This window comes from Acanthopagrus latus, chromosome 10 (assembly GCF_904848185.1).
Source record: "Acanthopagrus latus isolate v.2019 chromosome 10, fAcaLat1.1, whole genome shotgun sequence".
NCBI classification, from domain to species: Eukaryota; Metazoa; Chordata; class Actinopteri; order Spariformes; family Sparidae; genus Acanthopagrus; species Acanthopagrus latus.
In genome coordinates this window covers 12413398-12438373 of record NC_051048.1, presented here as the reverse complement: position 1 = coordinate 12438373, position 24976 = coordinate 12413398, and the positions used below count along the sequence as shown (strand labels likewise).

At 40.0% G+C, this 24976-nt stretch overlaps 1 protein-coding gene across 1 annotated transcript; it reads left to right on the top strand.

The window, feature by feature from the left end:
* LOC119027618 (PC-esterase domain-containing protein 1A-like) lies at positions 1-23314 on the top strand. The gene is made up of 12 exons (XM_037112989.1): positions 1-8; positions 215-254; positions 1475-1590; positions 2020-2099; positions 3474-3706; positions 3876-3962; positions 9334-9484; positions 10412-10664; positions 12673-12756; positions 15821-15970; positions 16070-16147; positions 22806-23314. Exons 2-12 carry the CDS (start codon positions 241-243, stop codon positions 22949-22951), a joined length of 1392 nt encoding a protein of 463 aa, XP_036968884.1. The 5' UTR covers positions 1-8; positions 215-240; the 3' UTR covers positions 22952-23314.
* The last annotated feature ends 1662 nt before the right edge of the window (positions 23315-24976 follow it).

The following is a 24976-nucleotide window of genomic DNA, read 5'->3' as shown; positions in this document are numbered from 1 at the left end:
TTTCATTTGTACGTTGCCTGATAAAATGCTGACAGAGCAGACCTCTCTGTCATCTTACACACAGTTTGTAAATAATCTCACTGATTGCCTTGGTTTCAAGGGGCTCTTACAGCACAAGATCTCAATTGGTTGTGGTTTACTGGGTCACTTGAATTTAACAGAACCATCACTCATAATCTCATCTACACCTTTGCTTTTCCTGTGTCTGCTGTAGCTCCTCCCAACTCCGTATCAGTCAAAATGACTGAGGTGAAGTAAGTGGCAGTTCATTTTGAATATCTGATTAAAGTGAACATATATTATCATTATTATTATTATTATTATTATTATTATTATTATTTAATCTAAATAAGTAAAAACAAATGGAACACCGGAAATACTTGTTTGCAGTAGCTTCAAAGTATTGCCCCTAACGGCCATTTAAGGCACTACGGTTTATCAGCGGTAAGTAGATGAGAGTACAGAGCGAATTTCGGCTGTTGTTGGTGAACCTAAAATACAGTGGTTAAATACCAATGGAGGTCTTAGCTAAGTAATAACAGAGCTGTCTGTGACTCAAGTGATCAGGTTTTATTCATTTGAGCACGACAGAGCAGGAGCCAGTCAGGAGATAGACCTCACCTGCAACTAATGAGGTGAGCTCAATCCGTTTTCCTTACTTTAAAAGCTGTGTACGGGCCACATCACCTCTGCACTTTTGGTAAATTAACAACCGCCGTTTAGTTCTTCAGTGCAGCATAGCTTTTTGCTTAAACAAGCAAGTCACGGCGACATGATTTAAACAGTCTCCAACGTGAGGCATCCCTTAATTGACATTTTTTTTAACAGAGTTTCGGCTGAGTTTTAACCCAAATCTGACACGCTTAAAAGTGTTTGCGGCGCTCAGCAGGCTGATTTTTGATCCTTGCCGCTGCCTGTACAAAGCCAACAGGCAGGTGTTAGCTAACACAAGGTGTCGTTTAATTGACACAGTTTTGAATGGTGTCCAGGTTGTGTCGTCGCGCTAAAACTTCATTAAAAAAAACCAAACATAAACATTGTTTAATATTGAAACAGTGGGGCATTGAGCAGTGTAAGGTATTCTGAATTTACTATGTGGTGTAATGTTTAGAGAACCTTGGCCTACAGGATCCTGAAGAGTTTCAGGTGAAACCATGTCAACTTCTAATCTGTTGCGTTTAATTGACGCATTTTTGAACGGAGTTTGGCTCGTGTTATCCCGTAAAAATAGCATACACAAAAAGCTTTTTTTTTTAAGTCAATGTGCTGCTTTCTAAACTATGACTAAATATATAATCTAAAAAAAAAAGAAAAAAGTACTGCATCATAACACATTTCCAGGTGATGTATCTTTTTAAGTTAAATATATTTTAATAGAGTGTGAAATCAACTTTAGTCACCATTGGACCACATTGAAACCACCTCGTTCATGTTAAAATGTGAAAATGATATTAAGTCTGTTTGTTACCTTCAGGCTGTCTCCTCCGTACCCACCCCATCAGTCCTGTGCAGCCATGGGGCCATATATAAAGCAGAGTCAAGCCTGGCAGCTTCTCTTCAACAAGTTTGTGTTGGTTCTTGGTGACTCAGGTAAGAGAAGGACAAGACATTTAAGATTTATCTGTAATTATAAGTATTTGAGATTGACACAGGGTAACCAGAGTACACCGCCACGCTGACAAAGCTTTGATTTATTAGAAACATGGTTTTAAAAGAAGAAGAAAAATCATGACATGCTTCCTGAAATATTTTGGTATTGAATTCTAGAACAGAGTCAAAGTGCCAGCATCCAGCTTTGATTCAATAGCCTATCTACAGTTTTTGCCAGATGCAATCTCATTTTTCTAAGAATGCCTCTTCACATCTGAGCAGCTATCAGAACCCCTGAAACCCCCCCCCCCCCCAACTGCTCTGTTCCATTTCAGGCTCTTACTTTTCATTGAAACTGATTGAGATCTTTTGAGTTTTGTCTGCTACTTGATGTGAGTAAAGCCTTTTGCATTTGTTCTTTGATTTCAGTGCAGCGCTCCATTTACAAAGACCTCGTTCTGCTGCTTCAGAGGGATCAGTACTTGACTCTGCCTCAGCTGAAGTCCAAAGTAAATCTTTCCCACTCACATGAAATTGCAGCATCTTCCCAAAAATCACACTTAAAGGGGTGCTATGTACTTTTGGAGAGGAAATTCATACATACACATACATACATACATACATACATACATACATACATACATACATACATACATACATACATACATACATACTACATATAAACAAGGTAAAACTGTCCTTTAAGGTCAGTTTGGTTATTCAGTTGATTCAGTCACAACAACAAGGAGAGTTTGTTTATTTTGTTAAGGCATGAAAAAAATCAGCCAATGAACATCTTTCTCTTCCTTTTAACATTTCCTCAACAAAACTACAGAGTGCTCCTTTTTCAAAATCTGCAGTCTCATGGCATGTCTTTTTGTTCACACAAAGGCCTTGGCTCAGTCCAAATTACATTAATCTTCGTCTTTATCAACCGCTAATAAATTGTCTTTGAAACAAAAGCTGCCTAAATAGTGTAATGTGGTGTTATACGTTGGGTAATAAAGATGGAGGATAAACTGGAGGGTGGCGATCATGAAGCAAGTTATTACCAATAGAACAAAAAACTGCATTAATGTTTTTCTGCATTTCAAAAACACCCATGTTCTTTTCCATAGCTAAAAGAACCATGTGCTAAATAGCTAAAGCCAAGGATAGCTATCAGAGAGCAGCAGTTGCCAGTTTCCTGTCTTATGCTACCCCCCATGTTTTTGGAGACAACTTCAAATTCTGGCCATGGTTTACAAATTAATTTTTTAGGACTAGTTGACAAAGCAGATAGTGCTGTAAATCTAGTCTGTACATCTGTCAGAATTAAGAGTTAGTGCACAGGTGTTGCTAATAAGTCACTAAAGGCGTGTCTACACAGGATGTATAATTTAAAACTTTTTTTAGTCCATCCAATTGTCGACATGGGCTGCATAAAGACTCACATTCACTTGCACGTAAGGTTCAAAGCACTGAACTGAGACATTTTAAAACTTCAAGTGAATTTTTTTCTGTTTTGTGTCATCAATATTATACTGTTTTTATGTAGAAAATCTGTGGAAAATGGCATAGAAAATATCTGTTAATGAAATCTATTGTAGATTGAATCGACTGTTTCTTCACATTGGCTGATGTAGACCAGTCAGCTGTTAACCAGGTACTGCGGGTAAAATAAAAGTTCAATCATGAAATATTATGTAATCCTAAACATTACAGTTTAGCTCCGCCCCTTCTCTTAGCCCAGTAATCCTTTCCATTTGTCAGTTCAAGTTCCTCTCAGCAACTTTGTGAAGTTTGCCTATCTCACACACATCACATCGCTATGTCACATCAACTATGAAATGTGCCTGTGTAAACTGTCTGGATAATGAAATGTCTCCCTGTCTGTGGTCCAGGGGGAGTTTTCCTTTGAGTGTGACACCCTGGTGGAAGGAGGTCGATTAGGTCCCATGACTAACGGCACAGAGTACAGAGAGGTCCGACAGTACCGCTCTGACCACCATCTGCTGCGTTTCTACTTCCTGACACAGATCTACTCTCCGTATATGGAGAGCATCCTGGAGGACTTAAGCCAAGGACTTAAACCTGATTTCATTATCATCAGTTCCTGTGCCTGGGACATCACCAGGTAGAGAAGTTGAATTCACTTACTCTATAGATAAACACATGGGTCAGTAAGTATGGATCATCAGTCAGGTGATAACAGGTGGTTGTATGTGGAGTGAGGTAGTCTGTTTAAAGATGGTCTCTTGTGGCTGGTATGAATGTCCTCTGATTTTTTTCCTGGATGCCCACAGACTCCTGTTGGATGACCCCTTCCCAGTGGATGCTGGCCATGTGTTTTGGTCTGGCGTGATCAGCTGTTCATTCAGTCTCTACTTCAGGTCTTTGTTTCACTGATGTAGTCTTCCCCACAGATGTCACATGGTCCTTGTAGATACAAGACAAAATCCAAAAGCTGGAAGTCACGCACTTGTCTTTAGGGTGACCCAGCAGAGGGCCTGAGATTTTCAGTGGCTCCGATTGACTGGACTAGGGATGTCAAACCTGAGAATAGTTTTGACTGGTTGCCAGGGATGTAGTGCTGTTTGTTTAAGTACTAGCGTGCATCTAGGAGGAGTGCACATATGTGCGTACATGTGCATGGTGACATTTTGGCTCGTTTCAGTCAAGTATCCACTGCACAGTGACAAGCTAACGTGAGTGGATTATAACTGACCGCATGAACAAATGTTAGACTGCCTCCATTATATTGAGAATATAAAGCAGCAATCAGCCAAGACATCTGTTTGGAATGATTACGTTCATAATTTTTTAGCACTAATATAACTTACCTTTTTTAGCTGCTCCAGAACAATAAGATTATGTTTTGCTGCCTTCTCGTCAATTCCAGCTGTTAACCAGAAGAAAAAAAAAAGTCTCAAGACCAAGTATAAGTTGACACACCTTAAATGTCAAAAGGGCATCTTTTACAAATCAGTTTTGCATCTTCAAGCACTGTATATGATTTTCAGCTGGATTATGAAAACTGAAAATTTCCATACAGAAAAAAGCTGCGCTCTGGTGCACTTAAAATTTGAGATGACGACTCTATACGACATGCAGTAGTTCTACTTGTCAATCTGCATGCAGCAATGCTACTTGACCCTGTGGTTGTTACCTTAGTTTTTCTGTCCTGTGTTTGCTGCTCTCTAATGCATTAATTTCAACTCGTATGTCATTTTTGAATATGATTCTGAAAATATTGTAAGATATGTGCTTCCAGGTATACATCACTAATTGGCACAGCAGTGTTAAACTGCAGAATATTTTAAAGGAGTTTGTGCCACACAAGCGCTGTACAAGGCTCTACCCATAGACTATTCATTCCCCGTCCTTTACTGCTCTTAAAAGACCATGAGCTGTCACTGACTGCTTCAGCCTCCACACAAACTTCACTTCACTCTGCAGACAAAAAATGATCTCTTGTACAGTGTCTGCATTGACAATGAGACTGATGTCTAGAGAGGTATGTTTTGTAAGTTATGGGGATGAAACTACATTTTTGTTCTCACTCGCCGAAACGCCTGTCTGCCACTGCACATCGTGGTCCTCCCACTCATTTCTTTGGTATGAATTTCATTAAAGTTGAGCCTTGTTCAAGCTCAGTCAGGGTAAGATGGAGATGAGTGTATGATTGATTATGTACATAGTACATGTACACTGAATGGAAACTCTCAAAAAGCTGCCACCGGAGAAAAATGAAGTAGCTCCATCCGGTTTCCCCGTCCTAATATACAGTTACACTCCAAAAACATCCCCTCTGTCTCTGAGAAGGAAATATTGAGCTATGTGTCAAATACCAGAGCAGAACATGAGAATGCATAATGGTGGACCAAAGCTCCTCCACTTGTTATTGCCTCATTCAATTTACGGGGAAGTTTTTTACAAAGTTCTCGCCACAATCCAATTTTTAATGAGTCATTTGATTTTCGTGAAAGATCGAATATGTCCTTCTTGATTGTTAAGAACAAAACAACAAAAAAGCAAGTGTGTGAACCAAAGGAGCTTGTCAAATGGAGAGAGCTTTGGTGTAGTTGTAATTCTATAATCTATTTTTAGATTTTGTCTTGGTTTTAATCCTGAGATAAATGTTGTCCTTTTCATTTTAGTCAGTTTTTGGAGTTGAAATGATTGGATGATTAGTTGATTGACAGAAAATAAACTGATGACTTTCATAATCAGTTAATCATCTTATCATTTATAACTGGTGATTCAGACTTATGGGGGGGAGGGGAATCCCTTTTTTTATTTAACTTGCTCCTCCGGCGCTCCTCATGGGCTGCCGTAGTTCATAGTGGGCTTTCCACAGAGAAAGAAACACCCCAACATGCAGCGAGCCAAGAGCTTGTACCTAAAACGGCACTGCCTCGTTAGTAGCTTGGTTTTGTGGCGTCGGACACTTGTTGTTCACTATGAGAGGACCGCGGCAGCCCACAAACACCTGCTATAAAGCAGCTAACATTAATAAGGAGTATAGTGGTGCTGAGCTAGCAGTATAGCGCCGTTATTCCACAGTCTGGGGAGAACCCTGCTGCTGTTTTTTAAAAAAAAGTGTGTTGATGTTTTTGTACTCCAACACTAAAGCAATGTGCTCCTATAGTATAACATTGTTGGACAGACAATTGTTTTCTGAAAAAAAAAAAAAAAAAGATAAAAATTGATGCATCAGAAACAGAGATACTATATGTTTCTATTCCAAGAAGTGTTCTTCTGTTTCAACACACGTAACTCGGCCACCAAACGTGTGGTCTTTGCTGTTATACTAGTAGTGAATAATGTACCATGGAGCCTCTAGCCTGCAGTAAAGATGAGATGCGAGGTACAGAGGCTTGGTGAGCTCATGTCAAGGGTCATCACTTGAAGACATTTATCAAACTTCACACAGTGCCCTCTGGAGATACTAAAGTTTAAATACAACTATTTAACGTAGGCCGTAGCACTCCCCAACACCTGGAAACACACTTTAATGTGTAACATCAGTTCCCCTTTAAATACCACTACAATATGACAACAGATTGTTTTCTACAAGGAATTCTGCACCAGAAAACGGTAGCGATCACAATGCATCAGACAGCTGTGATTGGTGTGATGGTATGAGGTCCCTGCTTGTCACTCGCCATTGAAAAGAATCGGCTGGTCACACAGTGGGTACTTTTGATTTTGCTGATTGTCCCTCCTGGCATTTTCATTCATCTGACCTCTGCCCTGTGACCAGAAACCACTCTCATCCACCATTTTGAAGGTGTTTCCCATGAGGAAATGTTCTACTAATGGTTACACCCCATCAATGGGTTTTGATTGATTGTTTATTGATTGGTCACTGCAGCTAATCTGGTAGGACTGCATAAGAGGCAGACTGCTGTGGAAATAGATTTTACTGCACAGTTGAGTTTTAAAAGATGCAGTGTAAAAGACCTGGGGGCCAGGAATAGCAGCACCATTCATAAGTGTAACATTATTCATGTCTTTACATATGGTAATAATTATTGGATATGCATATAATCTGGATGATGGATGAATCATGAGGGCTCTTACTCTTATCGAATAAAAGCCGACTCCCTTCCCTTTTCTTCTGTTTTCTTCTCTCTTTGCGTCTTGGCTCCTTTAGGGAAAGCCAAAGAGTAAAATATTTTTTTAAAGGATCATGCCTCATCTTTATTGTTGTCACTATTTACGGTGATCCGCCACAACATTAAAATCACCGACAGGTGAAGTGAACAATTGATCATCCTGCAATGTTCTGCTGAGAAATTTGGGGTCCTGGCATTCAAATGGCTTCCACTTGACATGATCTACCAACCCAAGCTTGCAGATGAAGCACACACAAACAGGACAATGTACACACTGCCTGAGGGGGTGTAGTTGGTCGTGTCATATGGCATCCTCATGGATGACGGGACCCAACATTTCCCAGCTGGACATTGCATTGTGACAAGATGATCAATGTTATTCATGTCACCTGTCAGTGGTTTTAATGTTTGCACAAACATACAGTTCTGCTCATAGAGTAATGTGCAAAAAAAATTTAGTGTAAATTTCACAGATGTATGGAAACATGGAACCTGGAACGTATATAACATATAGAGCTGAGCTTTATGAGAAGTCTGCTAGTGTGTTGGCGGACTTCTGTTTTGTAGAATGGACAGGCGGTGTCGGGGTGTGTCTTGGTGAAGGAAAATTGAAATGTCCACAGTCATTAGCTGCAGCTGCGTGTTGCCCAAACCCCAAACATACCCCTCACTTGAGGTATCTTGGGGCTTGGTGCTCCACCTCATCTCCGCTGATGTAGACGGGGGTATGTGCCTTTTTGCCCCCTTTTTTTCTAAAATCAACAATCAGTTCCTAGATTGTTCTCTGTGCGCCACTCTGCAAGATCGTTGATCTCTTCCCGATATGAACTCTCATTGATGCTTGTAATACGCCCGTTTATGGTGGTGTTGTCCGCATACTTCACAAAAGAGTTCTGCTAATCTCCTGGTCTTGGAGTGCAGTCATGGGTGTACGGTGTGAACAAGAAGGAGCTGAGCATGCAGCCCTGATGTGCTCCTTTGTTCAGCAGTGCAGTGGAGGTGTGTCAGTCTATCATTTGTGGTCTGTGAGGAAGTTTAATACTGCTTGATAAGTGTGGTGCTCAAGTCCAGACTTCTGAGCTTTCCAGTCAGTTTTGGTGGGTTGTTAGTTAAATGCTAACCGGAAATAAATGAGCAAGACTGATTTATCATCATATAGGATTTTTGCAATATTTATGTATCAGTATGATACAGTTGGTTTGATTTCTATGACATTTGTCATTGCAATCCTACTGACTTAAATGATTGTCTGACTTTTCCTTTCGCAGTGAACTTCAGTTTGACTATGTGTACCTCAGGATGCATTGTGGATGGATTTGGATTTAGCATGCTAAAATAAGATGGAAGTGGGCATTTTGAAATGTGCACTGACTGTGTATCTGTTGTAATGCTTCTATTTTTAAACATGCTCCTTTTTGACTTGAGTCAAGGGACTTCCTGGTAATATAAAAGGGTATAGAAAAAAAACAAAATATCTAGGTCACAGTAACCAAATACATCAACATAGAAATGTTTGTCTCCAGAGTAAATGATGCAGCATAAAATTTCTGTTTATCAACCTCAACAGTCCAGTAGTGATCAGGTTTGTTCTGTTAATGGTCAATGATTATGTCAATAACATGCCTGTTCTATGTGGATTAGGGGAATTTTGCATGCAGAATAATTAGTCATGATTGATAAATGCACTGATGGATGATAGAACTATTTCTTGCAGAACTTTCTTTCTCCTTTCTCTCTCTGAAAATGTCACTGTTGTTCTGGTGTCTTTAGCAGTGTACTGTGAATGTGTGAATCTTTGGCACAGTGTACATCATTAGTTTTAAGGTGATTTCATTCATATCAATAATATTCAACACAACATTTTGACTGTCATTAGTTGATAAGAAATTTGTGTAAAATTGAGTCCAGTTATAACCCTATAGAACATAGCAATCCACCACCAGACAATTTAGTGGCTGTAATTCAGCTAAATGCAAAGAACACCATGTGTTGCAAAAATGTGACTGTATACTTCCTTAACAAGTCATCTGTTAGTTAGTTAGGTAGTTATTTAGTCAGTTAGCAATGAGAAGGAATGCACAGCACTAGACGATTTAATTTTCATTCAATTTAATCACAAATTCTCCTTACTGTTTGTTGTCAGGTACGGCCGGGGGAGTCTTGAACTATACAAACAGAACCTCCACAAGTTCTTTGGCCAGATTAAAACCATTGTTTGCCATGACTGTCTTATCCTGTGGAATCTGACTATGCCACTTGGCAAGAAGATCAAGGGTGGATTCCTGGTGCCTGAAGTGAGTATCATTGTTCTATGGGCCTGCAGATTTTAATCTCAACACCACACCATCTGATTTCGCCAAGAGAACAGATAATGAGCAGCTGAATATAGGCATGGTGGAAGTAGAAGCGCTTATAAAGAGACTGGCACCTGAAATAAAAATCACACTATTCTGTCACATGGCAACCTTGGGTTGGACCTTTAATCTTTATGTGGGAGAACATGGCAATGTGTGTAGGTGTAGAGTTTCTTATCTAAGATAACACTGGGTACTGGCCATGACAGAAATGATGAGTTTTTGGCTGCTGAATGTGAGACTGTAACCTTTCCGTAAACATTATTTTGTATGCTGACTTTAAAATACAAAATGAAATTACAAACTCTCCACCTCTTTTCAGGAAACCAAAGGAAAGGTGATAGAAGCCAATACTGCAGTACTTGATAAACACATTGTGGTTTCAGTGAATCATTGAGAGGCTTTAACATTGTGGAGAATCCTCAGCTTTAGTGTCATAATGCCAAGCTTAGTCTTAGTTAAGATACTTTCAGCTGTACTGCTGGTGCCTATCATTTGTCCATATGAATCCATAGTTCATCCAGTAAGCTGATATAATACATTTTAATCATGATATCATAACAGTTTCACCCAGCCCTGTGACGGTCAAGTGATTGTGAGGATGCATTTGAATACTTACAAACATGGATCCTTGTACATACGTGGTTGCAGCTATTATTGCAAATTTATACTTATTAGGTTTTCTTCGTGCAAAATGGAAATGTCCACAGATACTGATGAACAGAAAGGAAGTTATTAATTATTAATTATTAATTATTAATTGCGACCAAACACTGTCTTGAACAGTAAATATGGTTAAAATGTAGTGTAGTTAAAAAGTTGTTTATGAACTGGCTATAACACGTTACCATGATTGAATCACAACAGGTGAGCCACCTGCGCCCCACACTGTGTTATGACATCATAGAGGCCAACTTCTACAGCAGTCGGTTGGCGGAGGCCTATGGATTGGATGTCTTGGACCTGCACTTCCACTTCCGCCTCAGGCTGCTGCATCGTATGCCAGACGATGTCCACTGGGACGCATTGGCCCATCGGCGCATCAGCACCCTGCTGCTGCAGCATGCCGCTGCTGCCTGGGGAGTAGACCTGCATGTCCCCCTCCTCCCTCCAGGACAAGGTCAGTGTACACAAAGCTGTTAACATGATATACTGACTGCTGAGCTGTTATTGGCCTTTGATTTCAAATGGAACATGGCTCAGTCCAGTGACTGCTTCACTTATGTTATGACATGGTTTATTGTTTCTGTATTTACTGTGTGTTCAGCTGATCAATACTGCAGGGGAGGTCTATAGGAAGACCTCTTCCTGAACTGATTGATTCTGCATATAACAGTATGCACAACATGCTGTATGCTTTATTTATGCATTGTGCTTGGAGGAAGATATTTTCATTGACTGCTTCATTGGTGCTGCATGGAATAAATGTGTGCACATGACTGTGTGTGTGTGCACACTTTGCCTCAGCAAGGAAACTGGACATACTGTTATTTTCTGACAGAGACTGATCTGTCCTTGGAAACCCTTCTCTCCTGCCTCCTGCAAACTAAGAAGAAATACAATTTTTATCTGACACATAGTGCAGCCACTGTCATTTTGAAATGGCCTGGCTGAAATGATTGTTGGAATGATTCTGTCCCAAATCTCCTTCCTGGAAAGCTTGAGTTCGGTTGGCCTGCCTTCCCAAATCTAGTAGGCACTGATACAGATGTGGTCTGAGTTGATATCTCTTGCGCTAGCAAAGGCTGAAGCTCCAGCTCTTTACCTGCCCAAGCAGCAAAATAGCTTTGTATGGTGCTGGAAAATGAGCAGATGCCAGATTGTACTGCAGTCTGTTTTATTTTAGTTGCTTTTGGCCTTGTAAAAGTGAAAAAATCCAATGTTTTTTGTTCTGCATTGTTTAACTCCCACTACCACCAAATCTCTCAATGTTTAGCAAACTCTTGAACACTGACCTTATTTAATTAAAGTGTCACATCAGAATGAATAACATTTTTATATTTTCTGACTGGCACTTTTTCATGTGTTGTCCCAAACTGAGAAAGCAGTGGAAGGTTTTCATGTGTCTTGACCTTGATACTGTTTGATAGACTTGGATGAAGATTAGATTAATTTAATAACTACCTTTCTCCTTCCCTGTGTATCTTGGGGAGTCCATAAATACATGGGATACTAGAACTACTGTCTTTGAACAGAGGTGGTGGCTTAAGACATTACTTATTGCCCACCTACAATGCAGTACTGGGTTACCTCCCCAGACAGCTTCACCCAGCCCTAGCAACACATGAAGGCTGGTAAAGTCAACATCCCACAAAGTGGGACTAACGACTCTGTAAGGACACTCCCACACACAGTTTAAAAGCCTGCCCTCCAGTTAGTTAGAACTATAGAAGCCTCTTGGATGAGAGGTGAAACATATTCCAAAAACTAAAACAAGTCCAGATGCCTACAATACCTACAATACAATGACCTGGATCACTGAGAGCCTTCATCATCAAACACTCCACTTATGATCTAGAATCACATAAAATAAGGGAACATCATCAAACTAGGTTTAGTCATAAAATTAAAACTCTTGCGAAGAGGTAGAAAATATTTTTCTTACATTATAGTTGCATCAAGAAAAGTGCTATTTTTTTTGAGTGGAAAAGAAGAATAATCGAGGTTTGACTTTCTGAATGCCAAAGGTTTTTTAGTCTCTTTATAACACGGAACAGACTTTTAAACAATGAACAAGTGAGATGCTTCGGATGCTTTTTTTTATTAGAAAATATGCTCATATATTCCAAGAAAAAAACATTAAAAAAGGTTTGTTTTTGTTGTGTTGTAGCTTAATCAAGAGAAAACTGTATGATATTTTGTGCGAGCTCTTCAGATGGTAATTATGTAATGTTAATTAACAAGCCACCATTTGATAATTAATTGGAGCTGCATTAGGCATTACAGATGTATGAAAAGACTGACTTGTCATTTTTGTTTTTTTAAGTGCTCTAATATACGCATTTGTTCCCACTGTTTGTCTGTCCGTTAATGTGTAAATGAGGCGATGAATAATACATAAATGTTGTTTAGAAAGGCTGCAACTTTTGTCTAAAGAGTGCCATTTTTGTTTTGTATGTGGGTGGAAGACCGAGAAGTGAACATCAGACCCCTGCTGGCGCCAACACAGCTTGCCAATCAACCTGGGCGGACTGCTGGTCACCACTATGGAGGTAAAGCTCCAACCTGTCTGCCGGAATTACTGGGCCTGATGAAAACTTACACTATACCCACCATTTCTTTGTAATCATTCTCTCCTGAACGCTCTCGACGCTGTCTGCTTCTACATACTTAATGCTACAATCTTTCCAGTGTAGAAAAAAACTCTACAGTAGTCACAGGTGTTCATCAGATGCAACGCCAATTGGCTGTTTGTGCAGAACATCAGAGGACTGCCTTGCACAGACTTCAGTAGTAAGTTTTGTTGGTAAATGAGAGACATTCATGTCAGACATGTCTTCATCTCCACAAGCAGAAAAAAGAAAGTAAAACTCAATGCTTTGCATGCTGGACTGGAAAGATCGGTGAAACTAGCGGGAGACTACAATGAATGGTGAAATTTTTGAAAAGATGCAATGCTGCTCAGATTTTATGGGGAATGATCACATTTGTGTTAATTGTTGCAGACACAGAATTGTAACTTTAATGTTGGAGTGAACTTGGGTCAGCCTTCACTGTATCCCAGCAAAATATACATCAACACAGGTCTGGACCACAGACCAAGAGTCTTACTCTCCTCGCTGTAGTAGGGGACTGCAAGGCTGCAGTGAATATTCACAAACCTGTGGGGAAAAGCTGAGCTGCGTCCTTCGCGGTACATCTCTGAATAACATCAGAACATAACATTTTTTTTTCTCCCACTCAGTCCTCATTCTGTGCTGCTTTTGTGCTGCGTCCACAAATTCCCTTTAACACTGATTTATTCTGATTTTTACTGTAGTTCTTGTTTTTCTGCTTGCTGATATTTATGCTGTATATTGTGAGAGTAAGAAGCTTTCAAAGCTACATATAGACCTCAGAGGTACACTCTCACTAAACGGTGGATGACTAATTACTAGCAGCCTAGGGATTAGGCGACTTGGATCTAAACTGCTTCAGCAGTATCAGTTAATGTTGGAACCTCTAATAAAAGGCTGAACTGATTTATTTCATTCATCCCACCTCAGTGTCAGGAAAGTCACCACCAGTGATCTATACATGTAAGCCCCAGGCACTCCTTTTGATCAAAATGAGATTTGTGAACCTAGAGATCTACACAGCTATCTTATCTAACGATGAAGACCCACTGCTTTAGAGTACACCTGCTTCTAGGACACAGCGGAGCTGGAAGAATGAAATGGAAGCAGTGTGAAAAAGGCAGATAAACCCCAGTGAACTGTGGACAAGCACCGTCTCACCTCATTACACCAAATTTGAGCTTGACAGGCAGAAGGCTGCCTCTGTGAACTTCCCGTTCCGTTGAGGCATGCTTTGCATACTACTACTTTAGTTTTTGTGATCTCTGTGGAGTCCGCTGACAGTCTAAGATGTTTGTTCCAAAAAGCAAAAGACCAAATGCTGGCAAGTTTACATTTTTATAGGGATAGATTCACTGACAGACCTGTATAAATGATGTTTTACTCTGTAAGGCGCACTGAAAAGTTTTCTTTTCTGTCTTAAAAGAAAAGTTCACTGAAGAATGACAAATTAGTCATTATCTCCTTGCTCCATGCTGATGGAACATGAAGTTTCATAGTCCATACGACATTTCCGGGGCTCCAGTTTTGTTTCAGCAAAACAGCCATGCCGCATTCTTCTAAATAGCTAAAGTCACTGAAGACTTGTTTTAGATAGTTTAAAAACAAAAAAAAAATGTATCCAGAATCTATTTGAAGACATTTACACCCTTGATGCATGGTCAGTCTCGTGTTCCCACATAAGACGAGGTGCCTTAAAAAAGCTCCCCAGCTTTGCTTGTGGAGTGTCAGGAATGTTTGCTGCTAAACTTCACCTGACGTTCCATCGGCATGCAGGTAGTAGACGGATGCCAATAAAGCCGCTGATTTGTTTTATATAATTAATGCCCCCCGAATGGCAGTCCCCACGGCAGGTTGATTTCACGAGGAGGGAAATTTTACATTGTTGCTCAGTGAAGCTTAAATACAAGTACACACCTTCATTACCTCCAAACATTTGTGGAATAGGAATTCAATACTTCCGATATATTAGGCATCTCTATAAACGAGCCGCTGGTAGAGAACAATATTGTTGGCTATAAAATGCCATAAGCCCTGTGTCTGCTGCTTTCCCTCAAGCCTTTTTTTTATGTTTCATTGCTGTACTTGGCCATCAGACATGTCTGCCCACTTGGCAGGATCCATTGATTGCATCAGTACAGTAATCAACCCCCATACAGAGGCGAGCCTTCACTTGTTGGGCAATTTAAAATAGCTAATACGGAACATTTTTAGAGTTATAAGAGCCCCTTGCCCACCTTTAATCAGCCAGAAAGAGTAATCACCAAGTCATGCTCTGTTTTCTCAGCTGGTGTTTATGCAGAAATCCTACAAGGGAGAACGTCGCCACCTGCTTCAACAGCCACCATCGTCCCTTGTACCTAAAAGTCTTAGTAGTCTGAACAACTACCATTATGTGGCGCTCAGCCCTATCCTGATGAAGTGCGAGTGGGAGACTGGTTCTCACCAGTATGCTTTCAAAACCAACAAGTCCACAGAGGATATCATAATAATATCATAATAATTCATCTGCTGGATGAAACTTGCTGCCCTTCGCCCGTGTTGCGCCTCACAACATTCTTTGACATTTCTCTCCAATCACTATGTCACATTATGCCACGTCATGATATGAATTCTAAGTAAATATTTTAGTTTGTATCTGACAGTTATCATAAAGCACAGCGATAATGAAACAACTGACAGGTGATGCCGCTGTGCTACACATCATATTTAATTGAAGTTGCTGTAAAATAGGACCTCGAAGAACAGACGCCTCATTTTGTTAAAATGCTTGTTGTCTCGACTCCTCTCTTTTCATGTCTATTTGTCGCCTCCCCAGCTCACATTTCTTTCTCAAACTGAGAAATCAGGAGACAGGACAGATTCTAGTGTTGCTGAATCTTTATTTGTTAAGCTGACATTTTTATGATTGAGCGCTGTCCTCTTGAGAGCAGTGAGAAGAAGCTAGACAAAAAAACGCATACAAACTCTAACGTTGTTATTCTGTTTCTGTATGTTTCAGGTGTAGATCAACCCATGCGTGACCCACTGCAGCTGCCCCCCTTTAGGCAGCAGAGTTCAGCTGCTGGTGCAGTCGGACCTTTTTACCCTCAGGTTCCTATGCAGTATTATCCTCGTCCTCCTGCTGGAAACTGGAGATTCTACAGAAGGTGTAGGTTAAGCTCAGAGCCAGCAACACTTTGCCCTCATGTAGTCAGTTTTTGGAAGTATGGCTTTATTCAGACTGTCATCGCTCCTCTTTTGCTGACAGATGATAACCCTTTTCCCCCTGCAAACCCGTGGTTGGGGCCACAAGTTCATCATCAGGTTGGAGGTCAGAGTGCAGCAGGTATGATGCTTACTTTCTCTTTGTCTGTTGTGTGTGGAATCAGTTGTAGTTTTAACATAGCTCTATGACATGGAGACCTTCTCCCCTCCTTCCTGTATTTGTTTTGCAGTGTTTCAGTAACCTCACTGAAATGACTCTGTTCTGATTTAGCTGCAATGAAAAAGAACATTTTAAACAATTTAAAATGATTGTTTTTTGCTCATTTATGCCCAGTGGTTTTTAGCAATCGGTATATGATTGGATGAAGGAGGCTGAGACATGGAGACATGAGAACCATGTCAAGTAAAACCGTCAGTTTCAATAATGGAATAGCACTGAAATCTTTAAACATTTTAAATTGCAACTCAAACCTCATGTTTTTATCAGTCTAATAATAGCTTACATGTCAGCAAATTACCTTGCTAGCTGTAGTTCTGGCCAACCCAAACAGTTGTGCAACCCTCATCTTGCAGGTCATAGCGGCCCAATGAGAGGCTCCCAGCTCTCTTTTAGGTGTCTAGATTCACTGACTGGAAAATTCGTATTACTTGCAAATAATTTTGTTCATTTAGAAATTTCATGAGACAACATTAGTAGCGAGTTGACAGGGATCCAGAAAATGTCCCTCAGCAGGTGCCATGGTTAACACTGCTGCCTACAGCAAGATGGTCCTTGGTCTGTATCCTGTTGGGGCAGGGTTCTCCAGTTTCCCCTACCATCCAGAACATTGTACATTAGGTTTATTCTCCATTTAGTGTCCTTGACCAAGTCACAGGCTGAGATCTGGAGTAGGTCCCCGGGTATGTACATTACGGTAAATGCAGACTACCAATTTCACCTTGTTGTACATTGTATGATGTGTGATCAAATGAAGAATCTTTTTAACCAAACAAGATTTGTAGTCAGCATCTTAACCCCTAAGTTATAGGGCTGCCCATCAAAAAGTATGTTGATAATAGAAACATTGTTTTTCATTGATTGAACAAAAGGTCAATCAGAGTTCCAGACTCTCAGTTGTGGGGATTTGCTCTTTTTTCTTTCATTGTAAATGGAATATCTTTGGGGTTTGGACCGTTGGTCGGACAAAACAAGACATTTGAATGCATCACCCTGGGCTCTGGGAAATATTTTTTTCCTCTATTTTCAAATGTTGCATTGACAAGATGATTTAAAAAAAAAAAAAAAAAAAGCCGAGTTGATAATGAATATAACCACATATTCCAGCCCTACCTGTTTATCACCCTCAGTAGTAATATCAGCAGGTAAACATCGGCAGGGACAGAATCCATTACTGAAGCCACAGCAAACTCAACAGGCATCATTATTCAACATGACTTGTCCAAACAGGTGCTTTCTTTGACTTTGTTTACTCTACAAATCAAATTATTTTGGAGAGTGAGCACCAGAGGTGCCAACAACCAACAGTTTTTTTTTTAATTTTATTTAGTTTTTTCTCAAGGCAGTCTGTGGAAGCTAATGGAACTGATTGTTTGGCCCTGACATGCAAATGAATGTAGCCTAAAACATGCAGAACTTGAAAGGGAGCTATTTTATGTTTTTCTGTGCAGAATGGTGATCAAAAACAAAACAGCCTGTAACTGTAATCACACATTCTAAAGTTCCTCATGATTGAGAATTGATTGATGGAGAAATCCTCAGAAGATTTCTTTTCATGGAAACGGTCCTAAAATTAAAAAACTGATCTCCACCTCAACCAACTTCAGCAAAAAAGTTCTTTTTTTATAATAATGCATGAGATTTAAATAAAAAAAGTTTTATTTAAATGAAACATTTAAATGAAACTTTGTGTGTACCTTCATGTATACCCATACATAAGTCATTGTCTATCTTGGACCATCCCAGTCACAAACATCTGAGCAGATCCATTGCTCTTTAAGGGGAATAAACGGACACAAAGACCAACAAAGAAGCTTTTCTTCTGGCTTTTGTGAGATCACTGTGTTGTTTTATAGTGTGAAACTTGTCTGCAGACTGCTGAATATATAAAAGTGCATTCATGTTCACTGTCTGTGTGCACGTCTGTAGCTGTTTGTGTCTGTGTGTCTTTGAGGAATGGCAGGTGCATATAGATAGGCTTTATTTAACAATATTTTTGATGGTAGCAGTTAGGGGTAGATTGATGATCCAGGTCTATATTCAGCTTTTTTTTTCAGATCATTGTTTTATTAGTGTCTCAGTGCCAATAAAGTAAACATTTAAAAATGCCGTAATTTTTCTCTGACGCAGCATCTTTTCTGGTAGTGGTCACCACTCTGTTGTCTCAGTGCCCCTAATACCAGTGCTTGATTTGTAAATCGAAAGGTCCCAGAACACAGACGTGGGGCTGTTTCAGCCAGTTGGAGGAGCAAAAAAGGCAGCCACACATCAAAAATCCACAATCCCAGGAGTGCAGTGGACAACGCCTGGGGACAACCAGTTAATTAAACTTCAAACTGAACATTATTTATTTAGATTTATTAATCAGAGCATCACTCAGAATCAGCAGGGGGAGGTACATAGTAGGAGTTGATTAATGTTGATGTTTGCACATGCTCTCCTCCTCTTTTTTTTTCTCTCTCTCTCTCTCAACTGTCCCTTCATCTCTCTGTCCACTCGTCTCCTTTCTGTTTGTGGACTGTTACAAAGGGGGGAGAAATCAATAGGACCAAAGAACAACTGGCTAAGAAAACAAACTAAGTGTGTCTGTCTGTCCATTTGATCTGTCGCCTCCGATCCACATTAGTACCGTGGACGGTGTTGCACGCTCACACCCACACACACATCTTAAATTAAACATAGGCCTACTCGTTTTGTCATCTCACACCACAAATGGGAGTTCACAGTAAAGTGCCAAAATATTAAGAAATTAAAGTGCATAAACCACATGCCAGCTTAGTTCACATTTCATGCACAAAACTGAGAACTTTAATTATGCCTCAGATGTCACTGTGTGATCGCTCACTCTCTTTTTAATATCAGATTTAAAATTTCTGTAAAAAAGGCAAACAAACAATTTTTGAGAAACGTCAGTAAATCAATGAAGGACAGGATAGATAACATTAGATATTATATAACGTTTATTTGATAGTGATTGGAGGTGGCGGTCCCAGTGAAAAATGAAAAAATGAGGCCCCGTACAATAAAATGTGATGTCAGGAGTTATAATGACAATTACTGAATAATCAGAATTTGCAAAGTAACTTGTTGCTAGATGTATCAAATACATGAAGTGGAGGGAAAGCAGCAGAACATTTAAAATGGAAATGATCTCAAAACTATACATAAGTACAGTACTAGAGTTAATTGTTCTTGGTAACATTCCATCAATGACAATTCTTAATTTTGAGAGTATGATTTTTATTTTTCCTGTAGATGTTTGTTGGTTCCAGTTATCTATTGTCTGTTTTCCTGGATTACTAATAATCAGTATCATCCCTGGGGGAAAAAAAGCATCTGCTGACAAGGACATAGGTTTGCACATGGATGGTGGGGACATGGGCACGTGGAACTTGTATGCATTGTCTTTGGAATGAACGCATATTTTGCAATTTACAGATATACCCTACATCTCCAAGATGACCAATTCAGGCAGGCTATGCTAGGATTTGATTTGCTGAAAGGCTTGAAGAGAGGGCTTCATGCTTCATGCAAATTTGATATTTGAAATAGCTATTGCCAGACATGCAGGAGGTGAGAGCAGATCAGTGTGCTGACAACAATGAGTTATCAGGGCTGTCAGTCCATACCACAAACACGGGGGAGAATTTAGTCATCCAGATGACTCACTCTGTTGCCTGAATGTTTTTTTTGTTTTTTTTGTCCACACCAACACATTTTGTCGTGGTTCATTAGCTAAGTGGTCCTGATTGTGTCACATGCCTCTGCTCACATGGACTAAGTTAGCAATCTAAATATTACCACCAGTGATGGATAATTTGTAATTTGCCAAAAGGGAATGCACATTTATCCAGGTATTTGAAAAGTTTAATGAATTACTGTTTCATTATTTTTTTTCCCTTCCAGTTCATTGAATCAAGTAAGTTTAAGCACATTTCTCAAATTCACTATGTAGTAAGCACACTGATATCAATGTACTAGTACAATATTTGGAAGTGTTCCACTTACGTACTTCCTCAGAGTAAATTTCTGTATTATAGAAGTATGTGTTACTATACTGTCTTAAGTATATATCTAGTATATCACTGCTAAGTACATAGAATGTACACTGATAGCATTCTCTTTTATTTATAATTAAAAGAAGTTTATTGATAGCATGCTTGAATAACTGACTGTTTTGTAAGGGTGTTCAGTTCTACAGTAAGTATTCAGAGTGCACCAAACACAATAAACTGATTACATGCATTACATATATTATATCAACTGAATGCACAAAATTATGACCACTGCTGGGGTGCATCCAAAAAATTAATTAAGTTGAATTCTGTAATAAAATATATAACTTGAACATCGGGAATTAGGCAAGTTGCAAACTGTGACTGTGGGAGACCCACAGTAGAGACTGGACAGACACTGTTACATACTATTACTGTAGATATAAATGATCAGAATGCAGCTTGACACTTAAATTCAGACATTTAAGTTCACCTTGTCCTGATGTGCGAATGGTATGTGTTTTAATAGACAATTGAAAGATACTATATTTGTACTTGATATGTAACGATAAACATACAATATTTTCAATATTTCAGAAGAATCACTAACAGTAGTTCGTTTTGTAAATTTGTAAACTTTTGTACAGCCGGTTGACAGAACTGCTGGCATGCCCTGAGATGAAATACCTAAATCCAACACTGATCAATTAAGAAATGATTTTGAATACAGAGCTGTATGTATGTGTATTACAATCATAACGTATATCAGTGACTTGAAAATGTACTATAGCAAAATGTGAATGATCAATCGGCTTTGCTTCCTTCATTTAGGTGCAAACACGTCGTACTGAATTACGAGTAAAAGTCACGCACTAGCCACCTCACCATCTTACAACTGTACAATCTGCTGAATGTACGTTAAGTATCAAAATGTAAAGGCACAGGTTCTGAAGTGGAATGGCCTCTGTGTGGTTAAAGCCTTACAACGAACTTTAAACACCCAATAGCATTTTGTTTTTGTATGCTATTTTAATGTTTAATGACATTAAAATGAAGTATAATCGTATAATGAAGCTAAAGTTATTTATGTGGCTGATCGTGTTAGAGTGGGCCTTGCAGACCCAGTTCAGGAACAGATACCCAGTACCAAGGGAGAAACCTCAGGAAAGACGATTCAAAGAGAGATCCCCTTTCCCCTTTGCCGGTTGGGTGTCTGCATGCATTTGTGTTTGTATATTTATGATGACCAGTTTGAGTTTTACAAAAGTGGAGTTTTTGTCCTGGAGAGTCTTCTTGAGGCCTTCTGTTGCCTGAAGGAGAGATGACTTGTCCTCCTGTCATTCAGTGCGATGGCTCCCCAACTTTTTCTCAGTGTTTTTAAGAGCAGCCAGGTGTTCTCCTGTTCTTGCCTGTCAAGCTGAGCCACATCAAGTGCTCTGGATTTCTCCGTCTCTTCCAGCCGGGAGGTTTTCTCCTGCTGCCAGCGGAGGTGCTCAGTCCCCCACAGATCTTTGCCTTTTTCAGGGCTTTCTCTTCCTGATCTCTGCTATATGTTCCTTGAGATGGGCGCGGTGGGTTCTCTCCACGGTCCTCTTGGCATCCTCCTTTTGTGGTTGTCCTCAAGCTCTTTGAAGAAGATACAGCAGAGTTTGAGGACTGCACAAAAGCCAAAGAGCTGCAGCGTCTGGCTTTGAGCAGTTATCAAAGTGTTGTGGTCCGCTGCTTTTCAACACAGACTTCTAATCTCATTGCCTCCAGTTCTTCTTGAAGGTCCTCCCTCTCTGCATTCACCTTCTCCAATTGGACTTGAAGGTCCTTGCTACCGTAAATCTGCTGTGATTTCAGATCCTCGATCTTGGCCTGTAAGGAAACACATCTTCCTTTACATCAGCTCGCTCTCTCACAGCTCTTTTGGTTTTGTTTTTTTTAAGCTCATCGAGTAAAGTAGTCAAGAACTCCTCTTAGATTTTTAAGTAGACTCTGCCTGCAGATCTGAGCAGGGCCATGCTGTCTGTCAGCTAAGACCTTATTTAAGTATATGAATCTTGTGGTTGCAGTTGGATACCAGTATACCAAATTCCACTGTGACTGGTTCAACGCCATCTAGGTCATTGAAAAATGGTAAAAACATAATAATGTTAAAAGACCATTTTGTTATGTACTATACAAAATAATCAGTTTTTAAAAAGTGCAATGAAACAGTATATCAAAAAGTACTGTGTATATAATGTGAATGTGTTTTGGGTTTCCAGCCTGCAAATTCGGCTTGTCAGTTGTGTTACCGCAGAAAAAATTTGATTGACCCACTGGACACTACCCGTCAAGCACCAAATGATTGATGTTAAAAAAGAAGCAACTAGCTGGTTGAATGCATGACACCGTCCAATAGCTAAAGAGACAAAAAACTTTTTCATAGAAATGTCAGTGTGTATCTGTATGCGCTGGATGTGTAAAGAGGCAACTTTTTCCTTTTTGCTTTTTTCCTGAAGAACAACTTAAAAAAAATAAATAAATAAAAATAGAAATAAAAAATCAACAGACTGGGTTTTCTTGTCTTTTCTGTCTAGGTGGAGAGTTCAGATTCTGTCCTCATTTCCAAGCACATGAATGCTATATGAGGAGGAGGAGGAGGAGGCCTAACATCAGGACTCACCCATACCTCCCCCAACCTCCCCAGGGGGCACCCAGATACCCAGCGTATGGATGGTGGTGAGCTGCAGACATTCCATAAGAGATGCAGGCGCTCTGGATTCAACATTAACTGGGTGGTTTGCCAAAATGAAATGACTAACAGATGATGAGTCACTGTCGGTGTTGAGAAAACACATTGGGGAATAAAGCAGTTCCCAATAAAGCAGCAAAGGGGAGAGAAGGTTAAGTAAAAGTTAAGTCACAGACGGTTTCTGTGTGCTTCTGTGTGTGTTTAAGGTTGATCAGAAGCACAGTGACATGTACAAAGTGTGCACTAGAATTGATGATCAGGGTTTCTACATGTTCCTTAAGGCTAATGATGATAGAAAATTTGGACATGTTTTTTGGCACAAGAATGGAGATAATAAAAAGATGTTCCACTCTGTCTGGGCTATCTTTGTGGAATGATGCACGCCAAGCCTGTTCTCTCTTTTACGTCGTCCCCCTCAACTTTGAATCCTGTTAATCTGCACTGAGGGCATCATGTGTACCAAATCTAAGCCACTGCTCTCCTCAACCAATGCCTTGATCTCTAGCCTCAGGCAGCCAGACACCGACAGGTACACCGTGTTCGCACTGCGAGCAACACCGTTCAGCTAGCCAGCAGTTGACCCAGAAATATGGACTGTGTGCTTTTTGCCTGATGGAAGATTTTTCCAGTCAAATCAGGCTTTGTGTTTGCCTGTTAGCAAATTGACAGATTTTTAGATGGAGAGTGTAAGATGGTTGAGAAGTTCTCTCATACAACAATACAAACAATACAACCTGTATTTCAGCATGCAACTGTCTGTGCTATATTTCAGTCTGTTTTTGTCTCGATTAAACATTAGAGTTAGATTATGGATTTAACATTTCAATATTAAAAGTATTTAGATAAATAGTAGTCACATGAATAAATTATGTAAAATGTATGCATAAACAAAAACTTAAATTCAAAATGTCACATTTCATAATGTCATCACAAAGTCATTTCCCTGACCTTTCAGCCTCATAGGCAAGTAAGCTCAACAACAACCAAATGTAGCCAGTTAGCACCCGTTAGCTAGAGCAACAGCAATGTCAGAGTAATCGTGAATAAAATACCTTGCTGCTGCTGGAAATGAACACAGTACACACATACAGCAGCTAACATCTCATTTTATTTACCTAGCTTAACAAGGCTGCATATGCTTACTAGCTAAACTGAGTTGTATGCTTGGATTATTATTTTGCATCAAAGTGAAGGGACAAGCAAACACTAGCTGCTAGCTAACAGTTACTTCTGCCAGTAACACAACTTTTTAATTGTAGCGCTCTTCTAAATGCACAGTATCATTTTCCATCGCACTAGGTGATTTGACATGCTAGCTTTTACTAGCTAACTGCGATCCCCAAGATTCAAGACTTTATTATTTGCTCAATTAGAAGTGGTGTGTCCAGACCACACAGTGATGCCTCTGGTGAGGACAGTCTGCCAGTAGACCTCTGTAGGCCTGGGAGTCTGACAGCACCCACCCAGCCACAGTCTGTTCACCCTGCTGCCAACATCTGACAACAGATACAGAAGTATCTGCTGCTGTACCACCAGACTACACAGCAGCCGCAGACTGTGAGACTCCTCAACTCATCCTCAACACTACATTTTCTAAAAAAGATGTAGCTTAAAAGACATAATTTCCTTTACGTTTTAAACCAGTGTGTTTAAATAAAATGACAGTAAACTTGAGAACTCAGGCCAGCCCTCTTCATTTAGTTGTTCATGGAGGTTACGCTGAGCTTTTTGAGAACCAATAAAAGTGGCATGAGACAACCACCTTGGCCAATGAAGTGTTTAAGATGTCGGTGTAGCCATCATCCAGCTCAGTAAGCACAGCGTCCCAGAACTCTGGGTGATCGACCCGGCCCCCTGATGGCTTACGAGGGTTAATCTGCTGCAGAGACCTGACAGCATGTGAACACATCACCTGGAGAACACTCTCTTCCAGGCCACATGGTGGTATTGGTAGTGCATTTAAGGTGTCCAGGTAGGGGTTATCAAAGCATGAAGTCTGGTGGGAGGATGCTGTCG

Coding starts and splice junctions, on each gene's coding strand:
- LOC119027618 (XM_037112989.1), top strand. Junction 3,963..9,333: donor TCATTCAGTCTCTACTTCAG/GTCTTTGTTTCA, acceptor GTTTGTTGTCAG/GTACGGCCGGGGGAGTCTTG. Junction 12,757..15,820: donor TGCTGGTCACCACTATGGAG/GTAAAGCTCCAA, acceptor TGTATGTTTCAG/GTGTAGATCAACCCATGCGT.